Source organism: Dermacentor albipictus, chromosome 5, assembly GCF_038994185.2.
Source record: "Dermacentor albipictus isolate Rhodes 1998 colony chromosome 5, USDA_Dalb.pri_finalv2, whole genome shotgun sequence".
Classification (NCBI taxonomy): domain Eukaryota; kingdom Metazoa; phylum Arthropoda; class Arachnida; order Ixodida; family Ixodidae; genus Dermacentor; species Dermacentor albipictus.
This window is the reverse complement of record NC_091825.1, coordinates 160,906,362-160,928,433: the sequence shown is the minus strand read 5'-3', so window position 1 is coordinate 160,928,433 and position 22,072 is coordinate 160,906,362. Positions and strand designations below refer to the sequence as shown.

The window sequence follows — 22,072 nt, the reverse complement described above, 5'->3', positions numbered from 1 at the left end:
CTTGTAGAGGTCCCGGGTAAAGACCCACCACCTTGCATTGATTACCGGAAGCTGAATGCGACAACCAAAGATCAGATCTGTCCCATTCACCAATATTCAGAACTAGCGGCTACACTGACCGATTCTCTAAGAAAATCGGCTCTCGAAAGAGTAATTTGGGATGACGCCAAGGAGGACGCGTTTCAGGGGCTCAAAGCGGCTCTCTCGGCTTCTCCCGTGCTGCGTGCACCGAACTACGACCGACCCTCCATTGTACAGTGCGATGCAGGCAATCGTGGGTTAGGGGTTGTGCTGTGTCAGGAGGATGAGAATGGTGAAGAGCACCCAGAGTTATACGCGAGCCGGAAGCTCACGGTGCGAGAGGAGGCCTATAGCGCATCGGAAAAAGAATGTGCATGCCTTGTTTGGGCATCTCAAAAACTAGACTGCTACCTTTACGGAACGACATTTGTCTTTGTGACCGATCATTGCCCGCTAAAGTGGCTGGCTCAAATGTCAGGCAAGAATGCCCGATTGTTAAGGTGGAGTCTAGCACTTCAGGAGCTGAATTTCAGCGTGCGCTATCGAAAGGGAGCGGCCAACGCCAATGCTGATGGTTTAAGCCGCGCCTTTTAGTTTATCTTGCCAGCTTGTACTAGATTTATTTTGTCTGCAACTGTATAGTTTTGTTTATTTGCATTGTGAAGAAGCGAGAACACTTGTGTGACTGCCAGAAGTTAACGAAGTACATGTATAGGAGTTTTCACTGTCAATGTCAGCTTGGTCGCTTGGCGAGTACGGCTTGCACTGCCGAGCCAGTGGTTTCGTCCTACGTGATTTAGGAGAAAATCAAGAGACAGGAGGCGAAGCAGATCTCTTCCGTCGAGCAGCTGAGACTTCTCACCGTACGAGATCTTCCCCGTCGGCGGAGGAGCTGTTATGTTTGTGCCTTAGGATTTGCCTGACGGGAGGCCAGTGCTGTGGTGTGTCGACCGTGGAGGTGGCGTTAATCCCCCCATGGTGGGTGTCCCCACGGCGTGGGTGTCCTCGCAGCTGCACGGCGTCAACGACGGAAGCGGCCGTCGGCTTACCGACTGCTATTCGGCCCCTTCTCGTGCGGACAGCAATGCACCCCACCCCTTCCTTCGTGCGGCGGCGCCAAGGGGCAACCCTTTTACCGACCACCCAAGGACTATGTTTCGACACCTTGCCTTGCAGATCGTTCGTTCCCTTTGTCGTATGCCGGGCCACTGAACTTGCCCGGCGCCCCATACCGACCGACCGCCAGATTAGCCTGACGGCGCAGCGCGGTGCCCGGAGGCGCCGGCCACTGAAAGCGGCGTTGGGACCACCGAGGCTGCCCGGACCCTCTCTCTCTCGAACTTGTGTTAAACGGGACGGGAACGGGAAGTGTCGAACGGGAGTGTTACTTGTGTCGAACGGGAAGTGTTATTTAAGCAGCTTGGAGCTGCTCGGTTGGTCTCTCCTCATAACCACGCAAACTTGTACATACTGTATAAAGAATTCTTCGCCGAGAAAGCTCTCCTCGTCTCTGACTCTGCGCGAAGTGGGGTCCTGACCTCCTGCCGGCCACGCATACCTCGGCACACGCAACACAATGGGGAACAGTGTCTCATGCAGACTGTCAACTCATCAAAGACACCAAAGAGGGGCTCTGCTCAAGGCATCTGCAGGTACATTTGCCTGTCCTCGTCTGTGCTTGATTTGGCAATCGAAGCCCTGCAGTCATAGGACCTAACACTTGACCCTGGGTGAAGCTTGGTCGGTGCTGAACATCCATGACAAGGACGAGTGGTTATAGTGAATCTCAAACTCGGTAAATTCAAGATAGGCCCTGAACTTGTCCACTGCCCACGCTGCTGTGAGGCACTCCCACTCCTGGACAGTATAATGGCCTTCAGCCTCTGTAAGAACCCTGTTAATGAAAGAAATGGGCTGCAGTCCATCAGGGCCAACTTGCAGTAGCACAGCTGCAATGCTGACACTGCTTGCATCAGTTTCAACCACGAAAGGTTGATTTATATCTGGAAGGCCCCCAACTGCATCCTGAGCTAAGGACTGCTTGAGTGCAGTGAAAGTCTGCTCTTGACTCTCTTCCCACTGCCATGGCTCATTCTTCAAAAACGTCTGCAAGTGGATGCGCTGTCAATGAGAAGTGTGGGATGAAGTTCCTATAATAGCCAGCAAGGCCCCAGAAGGCTTGCAACTGCTTAATTGTGCTGGGTCTTGGGTAATCTAGCACTGTATGCACTTTTCCTTCATCTGGTCTGCACTGCCCAGGTGAGGTGAGGTGGCCCAAGAATTTAAGGGACTGACAGCACACCTGTATCTGTCCGGCTTAATCATAAGGCCAGCACCTTCAATATGTTGCAGTACTTCCCTCACCTGCTCAACATGACTCTCACGTGTCTCCGAGTAGACTGGAACATCGTCTAAAAATTTCACAGGAAAGTGACAATTGCTAGTCCAAGCACACGGTCCATCAACATTTTGAAAGTTGCCGATCCAGCTGCCACCATGAAGGGCACCCTGACGAATTCAAACATACCCTGATGGCAGATTAGGCCATTTTCATAATGTCGCTGAAGAAAACCTTTGGAAAAGATTGAAGCTTGAGAACCACTGAGCTCGGCAAAGTTGTGCTTTGGGTAAGCAGGTGCCTTGGGTAGGCAGGTGCCTTCAGTTTCAGTTTCAGTTTATTGAGCGTTTGAAATGTTTTACAGAAGTAACTCTAGGAGGTCCCATAGTCAAAGACTGAGGAGGGACCTCCAAGGAGGGACCTCCAAAGACTGAGGAGGGACCTCCTTGGCTCATGCATTCAACGGACGGTAGTCTACAGCAAACCAGTAGCCTCCAGACTTTTTTGCGACGAGCTCTGGGGCGCCAGTTCAAGGGCTGCTGCTTCGCCTTATAAGACCCTGCTCTAGGAGGTCATGTAAGCAGCCTTCAATAGTTTCCCGTTTCTTAACATTCACTGGACGGAGCTTGCATCTCATAGGTACACTATCTCCTTTGTCTATACAGTGCTGAGCGAGGGTGGTATTCCCAGGAATTGTAATAAACAAAGGGCTGAAGTAGTCAAGCACTTCCTTCATGCTTGGTTGTAGTTTTGTTGCTACAGCATGGTGCTTGCCCTCTTTGGTTGTAATTCTACACCCTATGTCAGAAGCTGAAAGAACCTTTTTGAAGAGGGTGTGCAAGGGCTAAGACTATTCATCTTCCTCTATTGTGAGTACTGTGGCTGGACCCTTGTTAAACTTAGCAAAAGGCACAATGCGTTGCGGCTCGGTGCCAATGGCCCATCCGCCTAGTGCTACATTTATAAAGATGCTTGTTGCACTCAAAAAGTCCCTGCACACACAGGTCTGGCAAACATAGGACACGCTGGTCGCAGCTGCTCATTGCTCACTGGATCTTGCACTTTAGGGATGTGGTAAACTGGCACCAAGCTGTTGCCAGATAGAGTGCACGCACCTGTGTCCTGAGCTAGGCACCCATCTCCTCTGCTACCTTGGGCCCCAGCATTCCAAGTAAGCTCATGCTTGAGCCTATGTCCAGTACGCCTAGGAACAGTCTTCCCAATACGCAGTCTTCCCAATACGCAACTCCAGCAGGGGCTCCTTCTTGCATGCTGAAACTGCTACGTGCAATGCAGTCACATAGGTGCTCGCCAGGGTGGCACCTACCACTTCCTGTCTCCCGGACACCGTGTACATTGCATTCTTAGCAGCTACGTGACAGCCGACTGAAAGCAGATTGAAACGGCGTGACAGCCGCAGCTGTCGGCAGTCTGGGCTGTGTTCCGGGCAGGCCAGTCACATTCACAGCTGACTGGAAGGCACGGTCCCTAGCAACTTGGTCTGGCGGAGGCCGCGGCGGCTTGCACTGCAACCATCTCCAAGCAAGCTCCATGAGGCTGTCAGCTGCTTTAGCCAACACCGCGAGATCTGCAAGCTATTTGCCTTCGACCAAGTCTTGGAGTTGTGGATGCATTTGCCGCAGCACGCGGTTAACGTTTTCTGGTTCGGAAACTGTGTTGCTGATCTGGTCATAATAGACCGCAATTGTGCAAATAAATTCTTCTAAATTTTCTTCTGGGTGCTGCGTGTGAAGCTCAAGTTTTTGTTTTAAGCAGCACTTTATGTCAATAGAAGAGAATTCCGCAATGAAGGCGACAGTAAACTCGTCCGACGACACAAACGTGGTCACAAAGCGCCTCCACAACTTCTGCTGCCTTCCATAGCAGCAGGCACAATGTGGGTAAGCCATTTGTCGATGGCGACACCGTTGACCATACAAAACGTTTCCATCCAGTACAAGAAAGAACTCTTTGGGGGACTGGATGCCTGTGAATCCGCTAGAGCTGACCTCCAGCGAAGCGGCGTCGCCTGACAGTTGAATTGCTGTCACAGAACCTGCCAGCTCTGCCTCTGCCGCCATCAGTCTTAGTCAAACTGCTGCCATGATTTGCTCGTGTAGCATGGCAGAGTCACTGGTATGCCACAGCAGATTCTGCAGCGAATCTTCGGGCACGGTGACATTGGATTGGATTGGAAAAACTTGAATAAATGTCCTGCAGGATAAACGTCAGCACGCAGTGGGCGTCTCCCACGCAGGGACCGACAGGGAGTACCTGGTGGCCGCTGCGCGAGCCTGCTGGACGGCCCATTGCTGGTCTTGTAGGAGCGGGCTTCATATGGTCTTCTCCCACTTGTCAGAGGTAGAGTCGGGCAGAGTGTTTCCGCACTCCCAGAGCACGTGTGCAAGTGTCGCCGTGACCGCGCACAAGGGCACGCATCGTCAGGGTAGACATCTGGGTAGATGATGTGTAAGGTGGCGAGGTTTGGATAGGTATGTGTCTGTAACAAGCGTAGTGTTAGCGCCTGCGGCCTGTTTAATTTGGGGTGCGGGGGCAGAAAGAGACATCGTAACAAGTAAAAGTGTTTGGTGATTTCATTGTAGGTTACTGGGGCATCCCTGTCCGTCTCCAACTCATCGAGATGTGTCTGTGTCAATACCGGATGAGCCCCAACTTGTTACGAACCATGACAGGCTGATATGTTCATTGCAAACATTCACTTTATTGCTGCACACCGTGACTCTTCCCCCATGCTGTCCGCATGCTGTCCATCTGCACACACCACACACTTTGCGCCACCCACGTCTTCCTTCCCTTCTCACTGCCACGCTCACACTACCTGGTCCTCTCTCTGGCAATGTGCGCGCAGCCTCGGAGACCTGCGCCTTGCCTCGCCTCACTTGGAGCTCTCGGTCCGCTTACAACGTGACTCTTTCCTCACAACATACCTCCGCTACTTAAATATCACGATGACGATATCCTTCAAGAAAAGGAAGACACTGACATTTTTTTTTTGCTGGGACACTCGTGAAAATAGGAGAACAAGTATTTTTAATTCAGGTTCAGGATAATGCTCTATCTACACCTGTAAACAGTAACACTGTTTGAGGTATTGTAAGGTCACCGAAATTGAGCAGCACATACCTTTAGCAGACCAGCCAGCCTTAGAATTTCAAACACACCACAGTGGAAGCCAAGAAATACTAAAGTTTGGTAAAAAGTAGTAAGAACTGTTTGATTAATCAATATGTTGACTGTTTATTAAAAGGTCTGCAGCCTGCTCTGTAGGGGTGCTGCGAACAGGCACTCTGCTCTATAGTCACAGCAACCACAACCCCTACTGCAGACAAGCAGAAATGTTTGTGAAGTTCGTTACTGAAAGAGTCAGGTAATGGCTGTCGACAATTTGGTTACTGCAATGCATTGGTTCTATCAGTTAACGTTGCTGCCGTGGGGTTGTTCCAGATAATCAACAGGCCCAAAAGATGGTTCGTAACAAATCACTCAATGACTGTGTACTTTTTTTTCTTGAAATTGGTTTTGCCCTAGAATATACATAAATAAAAAAATAGGAAATATTTGTCAATATAACAATAGTAAACAAACACTAAAAATTGGGCATATTACAATGAAATTATACAAGCTGGCAGGTATGCATTTAGGCTGCCTATACGATTCCGCACTACAGAAAGATCGAGGCCTGAAATACAGAGGTATAAAATATCGCAACCATTTCTCACCTTATCCAGCAGTGGACCCTTGAAGTTGAGGTTCTTTGCAATCTTCTGTGCTTGTGTGTGAGTGATGCCCTCCAGTATATTGACTGGCTCCTGTCACATATGAACAAAACTTGTTTGATAAGCCGGCTCTTGCGCAAGCCAGTAGGTGCTCTGAAACCTTTGTCATTGCTTTTACAACACACATACATGCACATGCACAAAGGAAAAAGCAATGACGCAATGTGCATCTCAAGGCATGCTTATGAAGCACTAGAGCATACATTAATCGGCAAGGTTGATGCTAGGTATGCCGACAATGACAGCTGTTTTATGGAATCGGTACTACTATTTAGTGATAGAATGGCACAACATGTGCCAATGGTCTGGTGAAGTGTATATGTTATGATCAGAAAATAATAGATACAAAGAGAAATGCTGATAATATAACATACTGCAGCTGGCCTGTCATAAAAGATAAAAAGAATACTGTGTACCTTAAAAATCAAGTGTGGAGTCTTTTCAGCGACATCTTCAATGTCTACGCCTCCAGCCGGACTGGCCACTATCACGGGACCATTGTATGAACGGTCCATCAGGATGGCCAGGTAGGTCTCTCTTGATATGTCCAGGGCCTCAGCAATCATCACCTTGGTGCACACATACAGAAATCAACTTTCGTCTCTGCAGACAACTAATAAATATATAAGGAGAAAGGTACACAGATAATCAGGCAGAACAAGTACTAAAGCCATGTGTTACTGCTATTAGCATCTTTAGGAATTTTACCCAACTTGCGGTTGGCTGGTTGTTTTTTTTTTCTATGTATTATGCATGTGTGTGTGTGTGTGTGTGCATGCGTGTGTGGACATTGTTTTGGATATTATCGGCCTTACTGAGATTAGAAAAACTGGTGAGGCTTACACATTGCTAAATAACGGCCATGCCCTCTGCTATAGAGGGCTCCCTGATAAGAAGCAATACGGGGTAGGATTCCTAGTCCATAAGGACATAGCGGGCAACATTGACGAATTCTACAACATTAACGAGAGGGTAGCAGTATCGTAATGAAACTTAATAAGGGGGTATAGATTAAAGGCAGTTCAAGCCTAGGCTCCAACATCCAGTCACGACGATGTGGAAGTAGATCAGTTTTATGAAGATGTTGAAATAGCGATGAGAAAAGTGCAAATGCGGTATACAGTAGTAATGGGGGACTTCAATGCAAAAGTGGGAAAGAACAGGCGCGTGAACAGGCAGCTGGCAACTATGGCATCAATTCTAGAAACACAAGAGGAGAGATGCTGGTAGAATTCGCAGGAAGGAATAAGCCGAGAATAATGAACACCTTTCTCAGGAAAAGTAACAACAGAAAGTGGGCCTAGAAAAGCCCTAATGGTGAAACAAGAAATGAAATTGATTTCATACTTTCTGCTGATCCCAGCATATTGCGGGATGCAGAAGTGATAAGTAGGGTAAAGTGCAGTGATCATAGGTTAGTGTGGGCTAGGATTCACCTCAATTTGAACAAAGAAAGAGTAAAATTGGTCAAGAAGAAAACAGGTCAACTTAGAGGTAGTAAGGGTAAAAGCAGACAAATTTAGGCTGATACTTGCAAACAAATATGCAGCCTTAGAGCAGAGAGACGATGATGATGATGACATAGAGGTAATGAATGAAACTGTAACGAGGCTGGCTTCAGGGGCAGCAAGTGAAGTGGGAGGCAAGGCACTAAGGCAACAAGTAGGCAAGCTCCTACACTAATAAAGTGACTGCAAATAAAGACGGGGACAATGGAAGAGAACACACAAACACAACACGGGCGGCAACTTTCAACTGGTTTATTCACGGCAGCCCGTCGGCATACATAGACAAATAGAACATGTGCAGCGCAGCAAGCAAGAACACTCATCAGCCTAGCTGGGCAACCAATTATTAAAAAAATCTATTTCTGATTGAAACAACCTAATGGAAGTGTCGCTAACACAGTCTAGGCCTTTCTTTTTTATGTGATTAGCCTCCGTCAGATCGCATGCAGTCTGGTCCTGGCTTCTCCCCAGAATCTTTATCTTAAACAGAGGTGCACAGTGACAGGCATTGCAATGCACAGTGCACAGCAATGCCTGTCACTTTGCACCACTCTTTAAGAAGATACTGAAAACAAAGTACTCAACTTGTTCGAATGAAAACGTGCAGGGAAGAAAAAAATTAATGCAACGCTGCCGTACAGACATTAATGTGCATTGAAAAGTACAAACAAAAAATTTATTTACCAGTGGCTAAATTCATACGTGTAGTCGGCACAGCTACAACATTGCAAAGGACACTTCCCTGGGCAGTGCTCCATCCTTCACATAAATAGTGTCTGCAGACTTGCTTGTGTGGTATCGTTCCAAGCTGCTCTTTTATGTGAGAGGAAAGAATAAGTTGGCTCTACCATCTTGAAACAGTGCACAGGAACTGTGGTAAACGTTTACTAATTCTAATTAGGAAATCAGCTACACATACAAATATCAGCAAGCACACTGTGTACAAGTGGATGTTACAAGAAGGATAAGAGATGGCGCCACCATCCCGTACGATGTGCTGGCCGAGTGCATGTTTTGAACCCACTGCTCGTGCTGTCTCTGCAACCCTCCTTCTGCTTTGTATCTTGAATATCTTGAAGAGGCGCACCTTCTTGGTGTCAGAGCAAATATGGAACAAATTTTCTGCCACTGCTATCACAACAGATGACCTCACTGTGCAGTTGCAGTCTTCGTAGATGCTGTCGCTGCCTGCACTGCAGCGCTTGCCACTAGCAAATGACAGGACGCGGAAGGGCACCTTTAAAGGCGTAACCCCATGAGAGTGATCTTGTGCACGACGGCGATGAGAGACTGCTTCGAGCGACGAAACAGGTCATCGTTTGAACAGATCATTCTGTCTTGTCACTCAGTTTTGGAAATCTAGAATTCGTGATCCATCACCTGGATGTGCTACAAGCAACTAGCCAATAGCGAAAAGCCGGAACTGGATGTACATCACTCAAATACTACCAATTGTCGCATGGAACGAGCAAATGATTGAACTTTTATACGAGCAAGAACAAGAACCTATTGCAAGACCTTCAGAAATATTTTATGCTGCTTTTTACGTAAAAGATGAACTTTAAAAAAAAATTAATTCTGAGGTTTTACAAGCCAAAACCACAATATGATCATGAGGCACACTGTAGTGGGCAGCTCCAGTTTAGTTTTCGCCACCTGGGGTTCTTTAACATGCACCCAATGCACGGTACAAGGGCATGTTTTGCATTTTGCCACCATTGAAATGCAGCTGCCACGACCGGGATTCACTCCCGCAATATTGTGCCTAGCAGCGCAATGCCAAAGCCACTAAGCCACTACGGTGGGTTGTAAAAGATGAACAAGCACCTTGTTTACTGGGACGCCATCCTTTGGTGTCTGCTTTGTGACCAGCTTATAGCCAAGCATCTTGCTCACAATCTCTGATACTTGGGCTGGGCTAAAGAAGAAGAAAAATGGCAACAAGGAATGCTGAGTTATGCTAGACACTCCATATTTGTAAAGAGTCTGCATGTCACATTGCTGTGTTCTTTGAAACTCATCACTTTCATGACAACAACATGCAAGTATGTGTTCAGAGTCTAATCGGTGACTGTGTTAGGTACTTTTCAACTATGTGAACGGCTAGAAAAAAGTGGTGCTCAACTTCAAGTGCAAGATTTCATAAGACATATACAGCTAGGTCTACTGATAGAGGGTCCCTGGACTGTTTTCTTTCTTTCTTGTGCCTAAGCGAATGGTCTATGTTAGGAGGGGTCTCTCCCATGCAAAGCTTTCTCACCAAAAATTATATTGTAGCGCACAATACTAAAAGAGCTATCTGTATGAGACTAATAACTACTTTCTCAAGCCATGGCCTCCTTCCCTTCCCTGTTTTGCATTCTGCATGGTTATGACTATGTCCTGCCTACTTGACCACTAACACTTTACTTGCAGTGGCGCGAGCCTTGCCTATTTCTGTTCAGTTTGCACAAGTGCACTTTCACTTTTTCTAATATGGCCACTTCATTCCTACACATTCCTTTTCAATTAATAAGCAAATAAGTTTGGCATAAATCTGCAAGGTGGAGGGTGTTTTACGAAAAATAAAATCTGTAATCCAGCCGAGAGCAGCACGAAGCTGCAAAGGAAACCAACTTGGTTAGTATAATAAACAATAAACATTCAGTTGCAACAAACCCTCTATTTGATAGTAGCGCTGTCCTTCTCACATCAATCTGTCCTGCATGTTGTCCCAACACTACGCCTTGCATTATCAATTACCAAACTAGCCCAACAGTCGATACTTATTTCTGCCGTAAAGAATTTTGTTTAACCACTATGCCCCACATACTTTTGACTGGAGGTGTATGCATTAGAGAATACCTGCCAACTGTCTTACAACACATCGTACCTTTAATCAGCAACAGTTTAGTTTATGTGGTTACTTCACTAACCCCCGTATTCAGAAATGCAACTTAAGTTGAAGCCCACGCTTGACTTGATCCGAGTGACGCCTATCGGGAACGCGCCGAAGGAAACGCAGTGAGCGTCTTTGGGCACGTTAACGCCAGGCATCATCTAAATCAAGTCAAGCATGTGCTTCAACTTAAGTTGCATTTCTGCATACGGGGGTAATACTACAAAAGTTTTGAAGTTGTGAAACAAATGTCATTACTCTTTAGTGAGTTTTACTCCACCATGAAGACCGCTGCTGAACGTCCCTTTTCCTCTCCCACCAGCAAGTATTTGTGCCTTGATGACAAATTCTGCAACATCTGCAAACAGAAATGGAGCAACTAATGGCATTTTTCACTGGTCGATCTGGAGCGGGTTCGCGCGTTTCACTGGTCGTTTCGGATCAACTCGCTCCGCGCTGGATCGCTCTCACTTGCTCCGCTGCCGAGACGCGGATTCGGGCGGAAATAGAACGCGTCACATGGCGTCACTTCCGTCTTCAAGCGAAATCGGTACCCAGTCGGTACGCACAACATTGTGTTGGGCATAGTTTGCGGAACCGGTTTGTGTCACGTGCACGCTGACTTCCTGTGTGATCTCCCGCGGAGCGTTCGTGCGCTCCACTGGCAGACTCGGATTGGTGAAAGCCGAGCGCTCGCTCGAGGATTCAGGCAGCTGCTCCAGATCTACCAGTGAAAAACGCCATAAGCTAGAGACATGTTCAAGAAAAAAAAAAGTTCCTAGTGTGTGCTTCTGCAATATTTTTCTTGGAAAGCTAGAATGTAGTTAACATGTAAACATGTTCTTGCCTGTGGGAATGGGACTTTTAAGGAAAGCAGCACTTCAATAATTGCATGTTACAACAGCTCTCAGTTTAAAAGACAAGTTCATCCTGCATGGTGCAGAAGAGCCTTGTCATGTTTGATTCCTACTGCAAGTATCAGTGGGGTGCTTGCAAGAATGTGTGCTGCTCCACTCAATGTAATCTTGCTTCTCTTATTGTGCTTATGGGTGTAAATCCTCGTTTTTAAAACAACAGATTTATGACTTTAACGTTTGCTTGTAGGTCGAGTGCACAACTAGTGGAAATAACTCAAACAAGCATGCAATGACAAATGATTACGAAGTATGGGGGTTTACGGTCTATATTCAGTTGATCTGCGAACCGCTTAGCACGTTAACTTACCAAGTGTTTGCGAAATCTCCTGAGCTTGAGTGACATTGTCTGCCACTTTGAACCTCTGGACAGTAATGCCATTGTCAGCCATTAGCTGTTTGCTTTGATATTCGTGCAGGTTTAAACACCTCGATGACATAGGCGCTAAGCATGCCTGTAAGAGAATTGTCAAAAACAAATGGGAACTGAGCACATGTACCAGGAAGGTCGCAAGCAGCTTTTGTCCAAGAATTTCATCGGCAGGCAATACAAAACACGGATCGGAGCTAGCCGAGAGGAACATCATACACCAGTTATGCGAAAATTACGGAGTATACTTCCCTTTAATAAGCACCTCTGAAGGCAGACGCTAGCAGCTGTACTCGCCACAGGGAACCGGTGTGCCGGAGTCCGATGCTTTCAGTTTCCCGTTAGCATTTCGCCTTTCAGAATTCGAAGTGAATTTACTATTGATAGACAGGTTGTGCTTGCTCGCAAATTGCTTTTACATTTCCGTTTTTTTTCAACAGAGAGCCAAGACGATACATTTGACCTAAGCAATTCTCCGGTCAAGTAACGATTACAAGGCATGCCCCTCGGAAAGAAGTGCCGCAAGAACCATTGCTCTCAGGCACGTTCAACAGAGTGAACATGTCACCAACACTTGTCGACAGAGCTGACAAATAGTTTTTCTCACCTGTTTTGCCCAAAGTCCACCTAAGCGTAACGCACGTGACAACCGCGCAACCTCCATGTTTCCTTGAGACGACGGAGAGGATCCGAAGGCTCTCTGCCGACTCCGAAAGCGCCTCTGGTTGCGAGAGTTATCAGGGTTATCTCGGGAGCCGCGCTAGCTGACGGTGGGTACGGCCGGTGCGGCTTATCGGCTGAATGCCTTTGCTCACAGCTACTTGTTCTCAACGGCGGTAAGCACCGCACGTCTCTTTTGAATTCGCGTTTTCTTCCTTGCGGACCTCCCGGAGGCCACTTATGCGTTCGCGAACGCAAGTTTAAAATAAGCGCTCCGGGCCGTAGCAGCCGCCATTTTTCATCATCCTGGCATTTTCTCACATTCCCGGATAATCCTCGGGTCCCTCAATCCCCACGTTGCTAGGCGACCGCATCAGCGATAAACATGGGCATGATGTACGCTACGAAAATGTTGTTTGAAGGCCCTTTTTACCCAAAGCTACAACACTCCTTAAGGGCACAAGTTCCTGTCAATCAAGCGGGACCTTGATGAATCGAGTCAGTAAGCTGTCGCGCTCGCGAAGAAGAAACTTTTCCTATGCCTCCACATGAGGTCTGTTGTCGTCTTAGCATTCTGCTGAAACTGTGTTATTTTGAGTTGTTTCTGGTGTTATTGAACGCTCATTTGACTTGAAACTCTACTGATCAACGCTGAGCTTGTGTAATAAAGCTAAGCGAGGTTCCCATTTCTGTTGACATTTTGTATCAATATCTTATATATTCAGGCGAACTTTTTTTATTACTGTTTTTTTTATATACATGACCATGTAGCGGTTCTTTAAACGTGTTCTTTAAAACGGATTAACTAACTGTGTTGCATCAACAATTCTAGCTGCTTGTGCGTTGTCTTCAGACACCAGCCTTACATGCTGCCTGAAATGCCAAGGCATGATTTAATAAAGTACATTTTTCTGTTATTCTCCGCCATGAGCGTACGGTTAATACTCCCGTGTTTTGTACTCGTAGGTAATGGACCCGATCCGAGTAGCAACGGTGGGCGTTCAAGCCGACACACTTGATAGTCCCGTTTTAGATGGGGAGATCTCTGTTGGACCTGTATCGCCATGCCATGGTTCACTTGTAATGGATGGATGTGAAACAGCATACCTCACCGATAACAGCATCGAAGAGGAGGTGGTTGTGGTGGCTGATAATGCCAGTAAGTGTCAATGCATTTTTGCAAGGAAAACTTTTTTTCTTATGTGATGTAGGCAACTCACAACCGTAGGACAGTTGCAATTCTTGGAGTAATTCATCTACACTTCAAACAATAATGTATAAACGAATGTACACGTCAAAGGTTTGTTCATACAAGTATTGTTGGTACAGGGGAGAGCGAATATGCAATACTTCTAATACGAATCAAACAGTCCTCACTCTTTGATTTGTATTCGATTCGAGGATTCGCTATGCGAAATTGTTGAATGTACGTTTCTGTTTGAATGTAATAGATATCAACACCTATTGAGGTCTTAATGGAAAAAGACCAATACAAGTGGGGCTGTTCAAAATGATTCTGCAGCAGGACAACTGTGGATGCTGCAGAGCTTTAATGGCGCTTATCACAGTTTACAGTTGTGAGATGAAGTTATCTTCTATTATTGAACTAGCTTTTATAACTTTCATTCTACTTGTTTATTGTATAGACTGGTACTGTCTACCTTTCACTGCTGAAGGTAATTGTGTAGAAGATAAGAACCAGTTCTATGTCGACTCACCTTTTAGCATAAAAGCTGTGCTGCTGACCCAGCCAAAAACTGCAAGCTTAAATGTGTACCAAGACAAAATTTCTAGTTTCATATTTATTTTTTCTTTAACACATTGTGGTCATCCTTGTCTATGTTATGAAGCCTCAGTTCCCTGAGAACAAGACAAAATTTCTAGTTTCATATTTATTTTTCTTTAACACATTGTGGTCATCCTTGTCTATGTTATGAAGCCTCAGTTCCCCTAGAACATAAATAATTAAATTGTGTTTTATTGACACCGATTCAAAAGCAAGCACCAAATTGAGGAAGCTTGGAGATCAAAGCTGCTGCTTCATCACGCACTAGTATCAACAGCCACTGAGGCCAGTAAGCAGGCTAAGTCGCCGTAACTTTCCAGCTCTTGCTATATACCGTGTGTTTCAGTGACCACTTTCAAAAATTTTTTTTAATTGCCTGTGGCATATAGTGCAATCCTAGTCCATGAGCTGGTCTACTCAAAGCGGCAGGCATTATTTTTACAAAAAAATGAAATGCATGATTGACAGATTAACAAAAAATCACTAATTTAAGTTTTTAACTAGTTACTTTATGATATACATTTAGGGTTGTTAGTTTTCGAGTTTTATATATAATTTTGAAGGGGGGGGGGGTAATCCAGTGCTATTTTTCAAAGTGATAATCAGGGAGAAATTGTTTCTTTTTTTGTGTGTGTGCAACTATTTCGAAGTACAGGTTTTTTCAGGTTAAATCTACAGATGTACTAAGTAGTAGACTCAGTTTATTTTATCAGAAGGTATCCCGAGCTTTTTAACTCTAACACATTAAAATTTGTATTTGTTTCAATCTAGTAATCGGCAGTGGCGTAGCCAGAAACTTCATTCGGGGGGGGGGGGCTCGGCTCACATTGCAGCTAGGCCTCCTCCTTATAGAATTTCTAGACGGGTCAGATGCAATAATAATAACTGCAGTGCCATTGCCAAAGATGCTGCAAACAAATTCTTAAATGCTATGCACTGTCAAGACAAGTAAAATATGTATTTTTTCATAAAAGAATATACTCATATGTCCCAAAAATTGTGCCCGAAATAACTGACATCAATTCTTCCATGTTTGTCTATTTAATAACTAAAGAAAATATCACATGAACTAAAGAACTGCAAAATAGCGCATGCCGCTGATATGAAAAATGTAAAAGTCATGTAATGAACAAGTGGAGGACAAATATTTTAATGAAACTTTGTCATTCAAAAACCTTGTTTACATTTTCACACATGTGCAATGACCAGGGAAAAATCTCAATAATGCTGTCCTTTGTTACAATGTATTACGCAGGAGCAGCTGTCACCGGTCGTTTATTGTGAGTAATTGCACCGAAATCATAGTCGCAACAGAGAGCACATATAAAAAGCAGGAGTAATTTAAAATATACGAGGGCGAGTCAAATGAAAGTCCAATGCGAATATATGACAAACAGGGTACTGTATTGAAAAGTAGTCTCCATCAGCATTTAGACATTTGTCTCAACACAAGGAGTCGCGAGACGTCCGTCTCGCAAAACTCCTTGTGTTGCTGCTTCAAAATGTCTGTAACTGGCTCTTTCGCGTTATCGTCCGACACGAATCTGGTTCCCTTGAGGTGCTTTGTCAAAAGCTCCAAAACGTGGAAGTCGCAGGGCGACAGGTCTGGGCTGTATGACGGATGTTGCAGCGTTTCCCACTTGAACTTTGCCAGTTTTGTACTAACCACATCAGCGACATGAGGACGGGCATTGTAGTGCAGTAAGATGACCCCATTCCGCAATTTTCCACGTCGTTTGTTCTTGATTGCGACATGCAGCCCATCCGGCATTTCACAGTATCGGAAACGATCTCCCGGTTTAGCAAATTCGATCAGTAATGGCTCCTGACGATCGAAAAAGACAAGTCAACAGCACCTTTCCAGTGGAAACGACGGCCTCTGCTTTCTACGGGGGTGGTGAATTCGAATTTTTCCACCGTGAGCTTTGCCGTTGTATTTCAGGCTTGTAGTAGTGGCATCATGATTCGTCCCCGGTCACAATAGCAGACAAGAAGTCGTCATTCTCATTGTGTTACCGGATCAGATGAGTCAAGGCAGCGCCGAACCTCTCCACCTTCTGGTGGTGGTTCAAAATCTAGGGTATCCATTCCGCACACAAGAGCTGATCACCGAAATCTTCACGAATTATGGTGTGACCCAAACCACGACTGATATTCACACTCGCTGCCAATTCGTCAATGATTTATCCTCCGTTCTTGTCTAATCAGCTCACCATCCTTTGCAATTGTGTTGAGGGGGATTGCAAGGTGACTTTGGCCCGGTCTTGGATCGTCTTTGCAACTTTCACGTCCTTCTTTGAACCGTTTGCTCGAACACTTCACAGTGGCCAATCAAATGCAATATTCAACGTACATGGCAGCCATACGGGAAACACCTTTGGCAAACACTTTTTAGGAAGCACCTTCAGCTATCAGAAACCTCACAACACCACGCTGTTCAAATTTGGGAGTGTCCATTATGTCATGCAATGATGTTCAACCCAGTGTATGAGAGCATCAAAGAACCTTTGACATCAGACCTGCGTGTCCCTTTTGTAAGCGAGATGCCTGTGTGCTATGCGCATGCCCCGCAGATAATAAACCGAGCTATTATTGTGCGGAGTGGGTAGGCTCACTTTCATTTTGCTCGCCCTCATATATTACAATGTGAAGATACAATGGAACATACAAATGCAAAGATACAGCTTGATAAAGGGTGAACAGGGCTCGGGCGGCAGCAGCGAGCCATGCCTACCTGGACTGAGGAGCCACGCACCTTTGGGCTCAAGAAGCCTGGTCTAGCAATAAAATTTATTTCTCTCTCTCTCTCTGGAAACAAAGTTCACTGCACATGTACACAAAACCTTCCAGCAAGATATTTAAATATACATATAAAGATCCAATAAATCTACGTATCTATGAAAAGGTCACTGTATATAATGCGTCAAGCTAGGCTGTTAAGAACGGCCAGCTGCAGTGCAAGTTTTGCCAACCAGTTGCGACTGTGGAGGCAACATTCCGGGAGCGTCGCCGCCATGCCACCATTCTCGGAATCTTGCTGTTCCTATCAAAACAGAATTTTGAGTGCAGTGGCTTCTTTCCCTTCCTTTGTGGGAAGTTGAAAGGGGATATCACAAGCTGCGAGGAGCATGGGGGATGCAGAACACTTCATTGCTTTAACACCCGAACCCTCTCGACCATGGCTAGCTTAGCAGGACTCTTTGTGAAACTATCAGACATTGTTTAAGATATCATCGGCCTTAGTGAGATTAGAAGAACTCCTAGATAAGAAGCAATACGTTGTATAACTTGTAATCCGTAATGACATAGTGGGATAACATTGATGAATTCTACAGCATTAATGAGACGGTAGCTGTAGTCGTAATCAAACATAATAAGAGGTATAGAGTAAAGGTAGTACAAGCCTACGCTCCAACATGCAGTCATGATGATGAGGAAGTAGATCAGTTTTATGAAGATGTTGAATTAGCGATGAGAAAAGCGCAAACTCAGTATACTGTAGTAATGGGCGACTTCAGTGCAAAGGTGGGAAAAAAGCAGGCTGGTGAACAAGGAACTGGCAACTATGGCGTGGATTCTAGGAACGCTAGAGATGAGAGGCTGGCAGAATAATGAACACCTTTTTCAGGAAGTGTAGCAACAGAAAGTGGACCTGGAAAAGCGCTAATGGTGAAACAAGAAATGAAATTGACTTCATACTTTCTGCTGATCCCAGCATAGTGCAGGATGCAGAAGTGATAGGTAGGGTAAAGCACAGTGATCATAGGTTAGTGAGGGCTAGGATTCACCTCAATTTGAACAAAGAAAGAGTAAAATTGGTCAAGAAGGAACAGGTCAACCTAGAGTCAGTAAGGGTAAAAGCAGACAAATTCAGGCTGGTACTTGCAAACAAATATGCAGCCTTAGAACAGAGAGATGATGATGACATAGAGGTAATGAATGAAACTGTAACTAGGTTGGCTTCAGAGGCAGCAATTGAAGTGGGAGGCAAGGCACCAAGGCAACCAGTAGGCAAGCTCTCCCAAGTAACAAAGGACCTAATAAAGAAACGACAAAAAATGAGTGTCCAACTCAAGAGATAAGATAGAATGTGCGGAACTGTCAAAACTGATCAACAAGGCCAAAATAAGTGATATTCGAAACTATAACTTGAAAAAGACTGAAGAAGCTGCAAGTGGACACAGCCTGAAATCAGTGAGAAAGAAACTTGGCATAGGACAAACCAAGATATATGCACTGAATGATGAGCACGGTAATATCATTAGCAATCTCGAAGATATAGTAAAAGCAGTGGAAGAATTCTACACTGACCTGTACAGTACCCAGAGGAGTCAGGCTACCTCCATTAGAAACAGTCATGAACAGGATGCAGAAACTCCTCCTATAACTAGCGATGAGGTCAGAAGGGCCTTGCAAGACATGAAACAAGGAAAAGCAGCAGGAGAAGATGGAATAACAGTCAATTTAATCAAAGATGGAGGAGACATAATGCTTGAAAAGCTTCAGGCCCTTTATACAAAATGTCTCACGACTCCAACAGTCTCAGAGGACTGAAAGAATGCCAACATTATACTAATCCACAAAAAGGGAGACGTTCAAGAATTGAAAAATTATAGGCCCATTAGCTTACTTCCAGTGTTGTATAAAATATTCACTGAGATAATTTCCAATAGAATAAGGGCAACACTTCAGTCAACCAAGGGAACAGGCTGGCTTCAGGAACAGATACTCTACGATGGATCACATCCATGTCATTAATCAGGTTATTGAGAAATCCGCAGGGTATAATAAGCCTCTCTATATGGCTTTCATAGATTATGAAAAGGCATTTGATTTAGTAGAGGTACCAACAGTCGTAGCAGCATTATGCTGCCCAAGCAGAGGCTCAGTGCTGCTGTCGAGAGGACCCTCTTGTTGAGAATCAAATTCTTTGCCACAATATATAGCAAATTCAAAACACCTAGACATCTGCGCTCAACATTTGCGTTAGGGAGTATCATAATCATCGGTGAATTTGTTTCTGTTGTCTCTCAGAATGCGCAAAAATGAAGGTGCTGTCTTAAAGAGGGCAGTGATCAGAAGGTCCAGGCAACTAAATCAAGAAGCTCAGATGCTTTCTACACAGCCTTCTCGTGCAATATAATTACTGTTTGAATGGGTGTACAACCCATGAACTTGGAATAAATGTCTCCTAGGAGAGAATGTATGTCCGTAAGCTAATTGTCCAAAAGAATAGGATGCAATCAATCGACAGCTTTGGTTAACGGTCCATTTGAAAAGAAGCAATAGTCCTGCAAACTCTTGCATTTTAATAAGACTGCATCTATTTTATGACAGGTGACTCACTGTCGGCAATTGAGAGCCTAGACTCACCGGGCAGCAGCAGCCAAGAAATGGCCCCTTCCTATTTCTTGGCTCCATGTGGTGATGAAGAAAAGCTCACTTTTTCCCAGCAGCCCACACTCTTTCTGGCAGCTCAAGGTGAGTACGTCATATTTAGAGAGAGCACTCTTAGCAAATAAACTTCTTGTCCCAATGTATAGTTGCATGTGAGGAAGGCCCATCATTCCCTTGCCCTTTGTGCACTGAGCGAACTTCAGCAGCATTACCAGAATGCAGTAGGTGGTTTAAATTAACAATGCAGTTGTTGGAAGCTTAACTCATTACTCGTGTAAGGTTGCACTATTGTTTTTGTGAGATCTTCGATTGTACTAGCTCCTAAACTGCGCCTCAAATATTGCGCATGCTTCAAATACCAATCTGCATAAGTTAGTTGACTGGCGCATCAGAATGGTCCTGAGCTTGTTCCATATGGCATTCTGGAAAAAAATGCTAGAATTCATTAAATCATACCTATCTTGTAGAAGATAATACATATCCATTAGTAACAGACACTCATCCCTTTTGCCACTTGGCTTCATTGCTTTTGGAGTCGCCTCTCTGGAGGCCTTGTAATCTTTCAGGTGATTGCACATGTGTTGCTGATAGCAGGACAGCATGACAGTAATAAAATATTGTCAGTTTGACCTGACGGCGAAGCATTGAAAGCGCTAGCAAGGTTTAGCTTTGTGCTGAAGACATCTCAGAATGCCGGCGGGATGAGGAGTGTGCCAGTGGCATTGCAAATGTCGCACCTTCATGGTGCATGAGATGAGACTGAAGGAAAAACGTCGGTGCTGGTCAGCATCTAAAGAAAGGATGACATAAACTTGGCTTGACATTCACCATAGTGTAGCATGCACACAGCCGCTGAGCAGGATTGCTCGTGTGTGCACAATGCTCATGCCAGCAGTGGAAGCGAGAACGCTGCCCTGACTCGGTCAGAGTTGATTGAGTCTAGCGCGACAGTGCATCCACGTGGCTTCGTTACTTTTGCAGTCGAATGAACTTCGCCTCTCTGGAGGCCTTCTGATCCTACATGTGCACGTGCACATGCGTTGCCGACAGCAGCACAGCATGACACCAACACCAATAGTGATGGTAGAAATGCGCATTGAGTGTCTGTATGATTGATTTTGCAATCAGCGATGCATTGTCACCTACTGCCCTCGTATTTAGAGTTGCAAACCTGGCTGAATAAAAGGCGTATACTGGTAGTAATGTTTATTTGGTTTCACACACAGGGTATTTATAGATCTACCTTTTTTTGTTTTAGTCGTCGTGGTTCACAGTAAAGCGGTGTTCTAGAGTTAGTTTTGTTGTCCCTCAGTGACATGATAAACAGTAGACTTTTTAACTTTAAAGCAAACTCCTGAAGGAAAAAGATGTGATGTGCGTTATTCCATATGCTGACTGTTACATGTGTACATTGGTGAAACTGGTGACTTCAAAAGATGGCCAAAAAGCATGACTATGATGTAAGGAAGGGACATCTGAAATATTGCTTTAGTAGAGTATGCTGCAACCAAGGGACTCATTACAGACTGGAGGAAGCATGTTATCGCCAAGGAAAAAAGGTCATTACACCACCTTTATCTGGAGTCTCTGGTGATAGGCTACACCGAATACACTGAATAAAAGTTATGGCAATCTCCCATCTGTATGTTCACATCTATTTAAGTTAGTTACTCAAGCATCTTTGTATTTGGAAACAAGGCTTCCATGCAAGAGCTGAAATGTCATGTTCTGTCATTAACCCCATAATTGTTTTATTATTGTGACCAAAAGTTACATAGCTTATTTTGCTGTTTCTATGGTTCATTTGATTATTTATTTTTTCAAGTCAAGTTTATCTCCAACAACACCGAGTCCGAGGTTCTTGGGCAAAAAGATGTCACACACATCTTGAGAGTGCCCAAGGGACCATTAAATAGCAGCAGGCAGATAGCAAAAGTAATCACCTGAAACACTGTACAAGAATGTGCCAAAATGTAGGCATGAAATATAATCCACGCAATGCAACCCTTTTAATGTAAAAAATAAATACACATAATACAGATGTCACACAATCCTTGCAACACTTGTGCAAAGGCAACAAAAATAATTTTATACATAAAATGTTATACTTATATGTATATATCAAGGTAACAAAAGAAAGATGTTGGCGTTTGAATGGTTCCTATACAATTAAAAGCATAGTTTGCACATGTTTCTTGTATTTACATTCAGGCAGTTCGAAATTGGTACAAGTTAAACATTTGTTCAGTATTGCTGGCATCTGGTATTGAAGAAGGCATTCTCCATAGCTTGTACGTGAAAAAGCAACTGGTATGGATTGATTTCAGGGAGAGTATCGGGGGGAGCTATCAAATGAATGTTGATAAATCTTGTTTTATTTTGAATAAAGTAGTAATTTATATG

General features: G+C 44.7%; 2 protein-coding genes across 7 annotated transcripts in view; one reads left to right on the top strand and one right to left on the bottom strand.

Moving 5' to 3' along the window:
• The window catches only part of ScsbetaG (Succinyl-coenzyme A synthetase beta subunit, GDP-forming), a 45,543-nt gene extending 32,976 nt beyond the window's left edge, over positions 1-12,567 (bottom strand). For both annotated transcript variants that reach the window (XM_065449717.1, XM_065449718.2), the window contains exons 1-6: positions 12,434-12,567; positions 11,767-11,911; positions 10,801-10,900; positions 9,492-9,582; positions 6,573-6,725; positions 6,100-6,189 (exon numbers count right to left, since the gene is read on the bottom strand). In XM_065449717.1, coding sequence (XP_065305789.1) covers positions 6,100-6,189; positions 6,573-6,725; positions 9,492-9,582; positions 10,801-10,900; positions 11,767-11,911; positions 12,434-12,490 — 636 coding nt within the window. In that variant the 5' untranslated portion in view covers positions 12,491-12,567. The remainder of the gene's footprint in view (positions 1-6,099; positions 6,190-6,572; positions 6,726-9,491; positions 9,583-10,800; positions 10,901-11,766; positions 11,912-12,433) is intronic.
• LOC135916353 (cyclin-D-binding Myb-like transcription factor 1) overlaps positions 12,116-22,072 on the top strand; it is an 83,516-nt gene continuing 73,559 nt past the window's right edge. Inside the window, exons 1-3 of one of the 5 annotated variants that reach the window (XM_065449716.2) lie at positions 12,116-12,367; positions 13,453-13,645; positions 19,610-19,753. In XM_065449716.2, coding sequence (XP_065305788.1) covers positions 12,326-12,367; positions 13,453-13,645; positions 19,610-19,753 — 379 coding nt within the window. In that variant the 5' untranslated portion in view covers positions 12,116-12,325. Of the gene's footprint in view, positions 12,368-12,463; positions 12,663-12,727; positions 13,040-13,452; positions 13,646-19,609; positions 19,754-22,072 lie in introns of those variants that run through there. The other 4 variants (XM_065449712.1, XM_065449715.1, XM_065449714.1 and 1 more) reach the window with 4 other exon arrangements.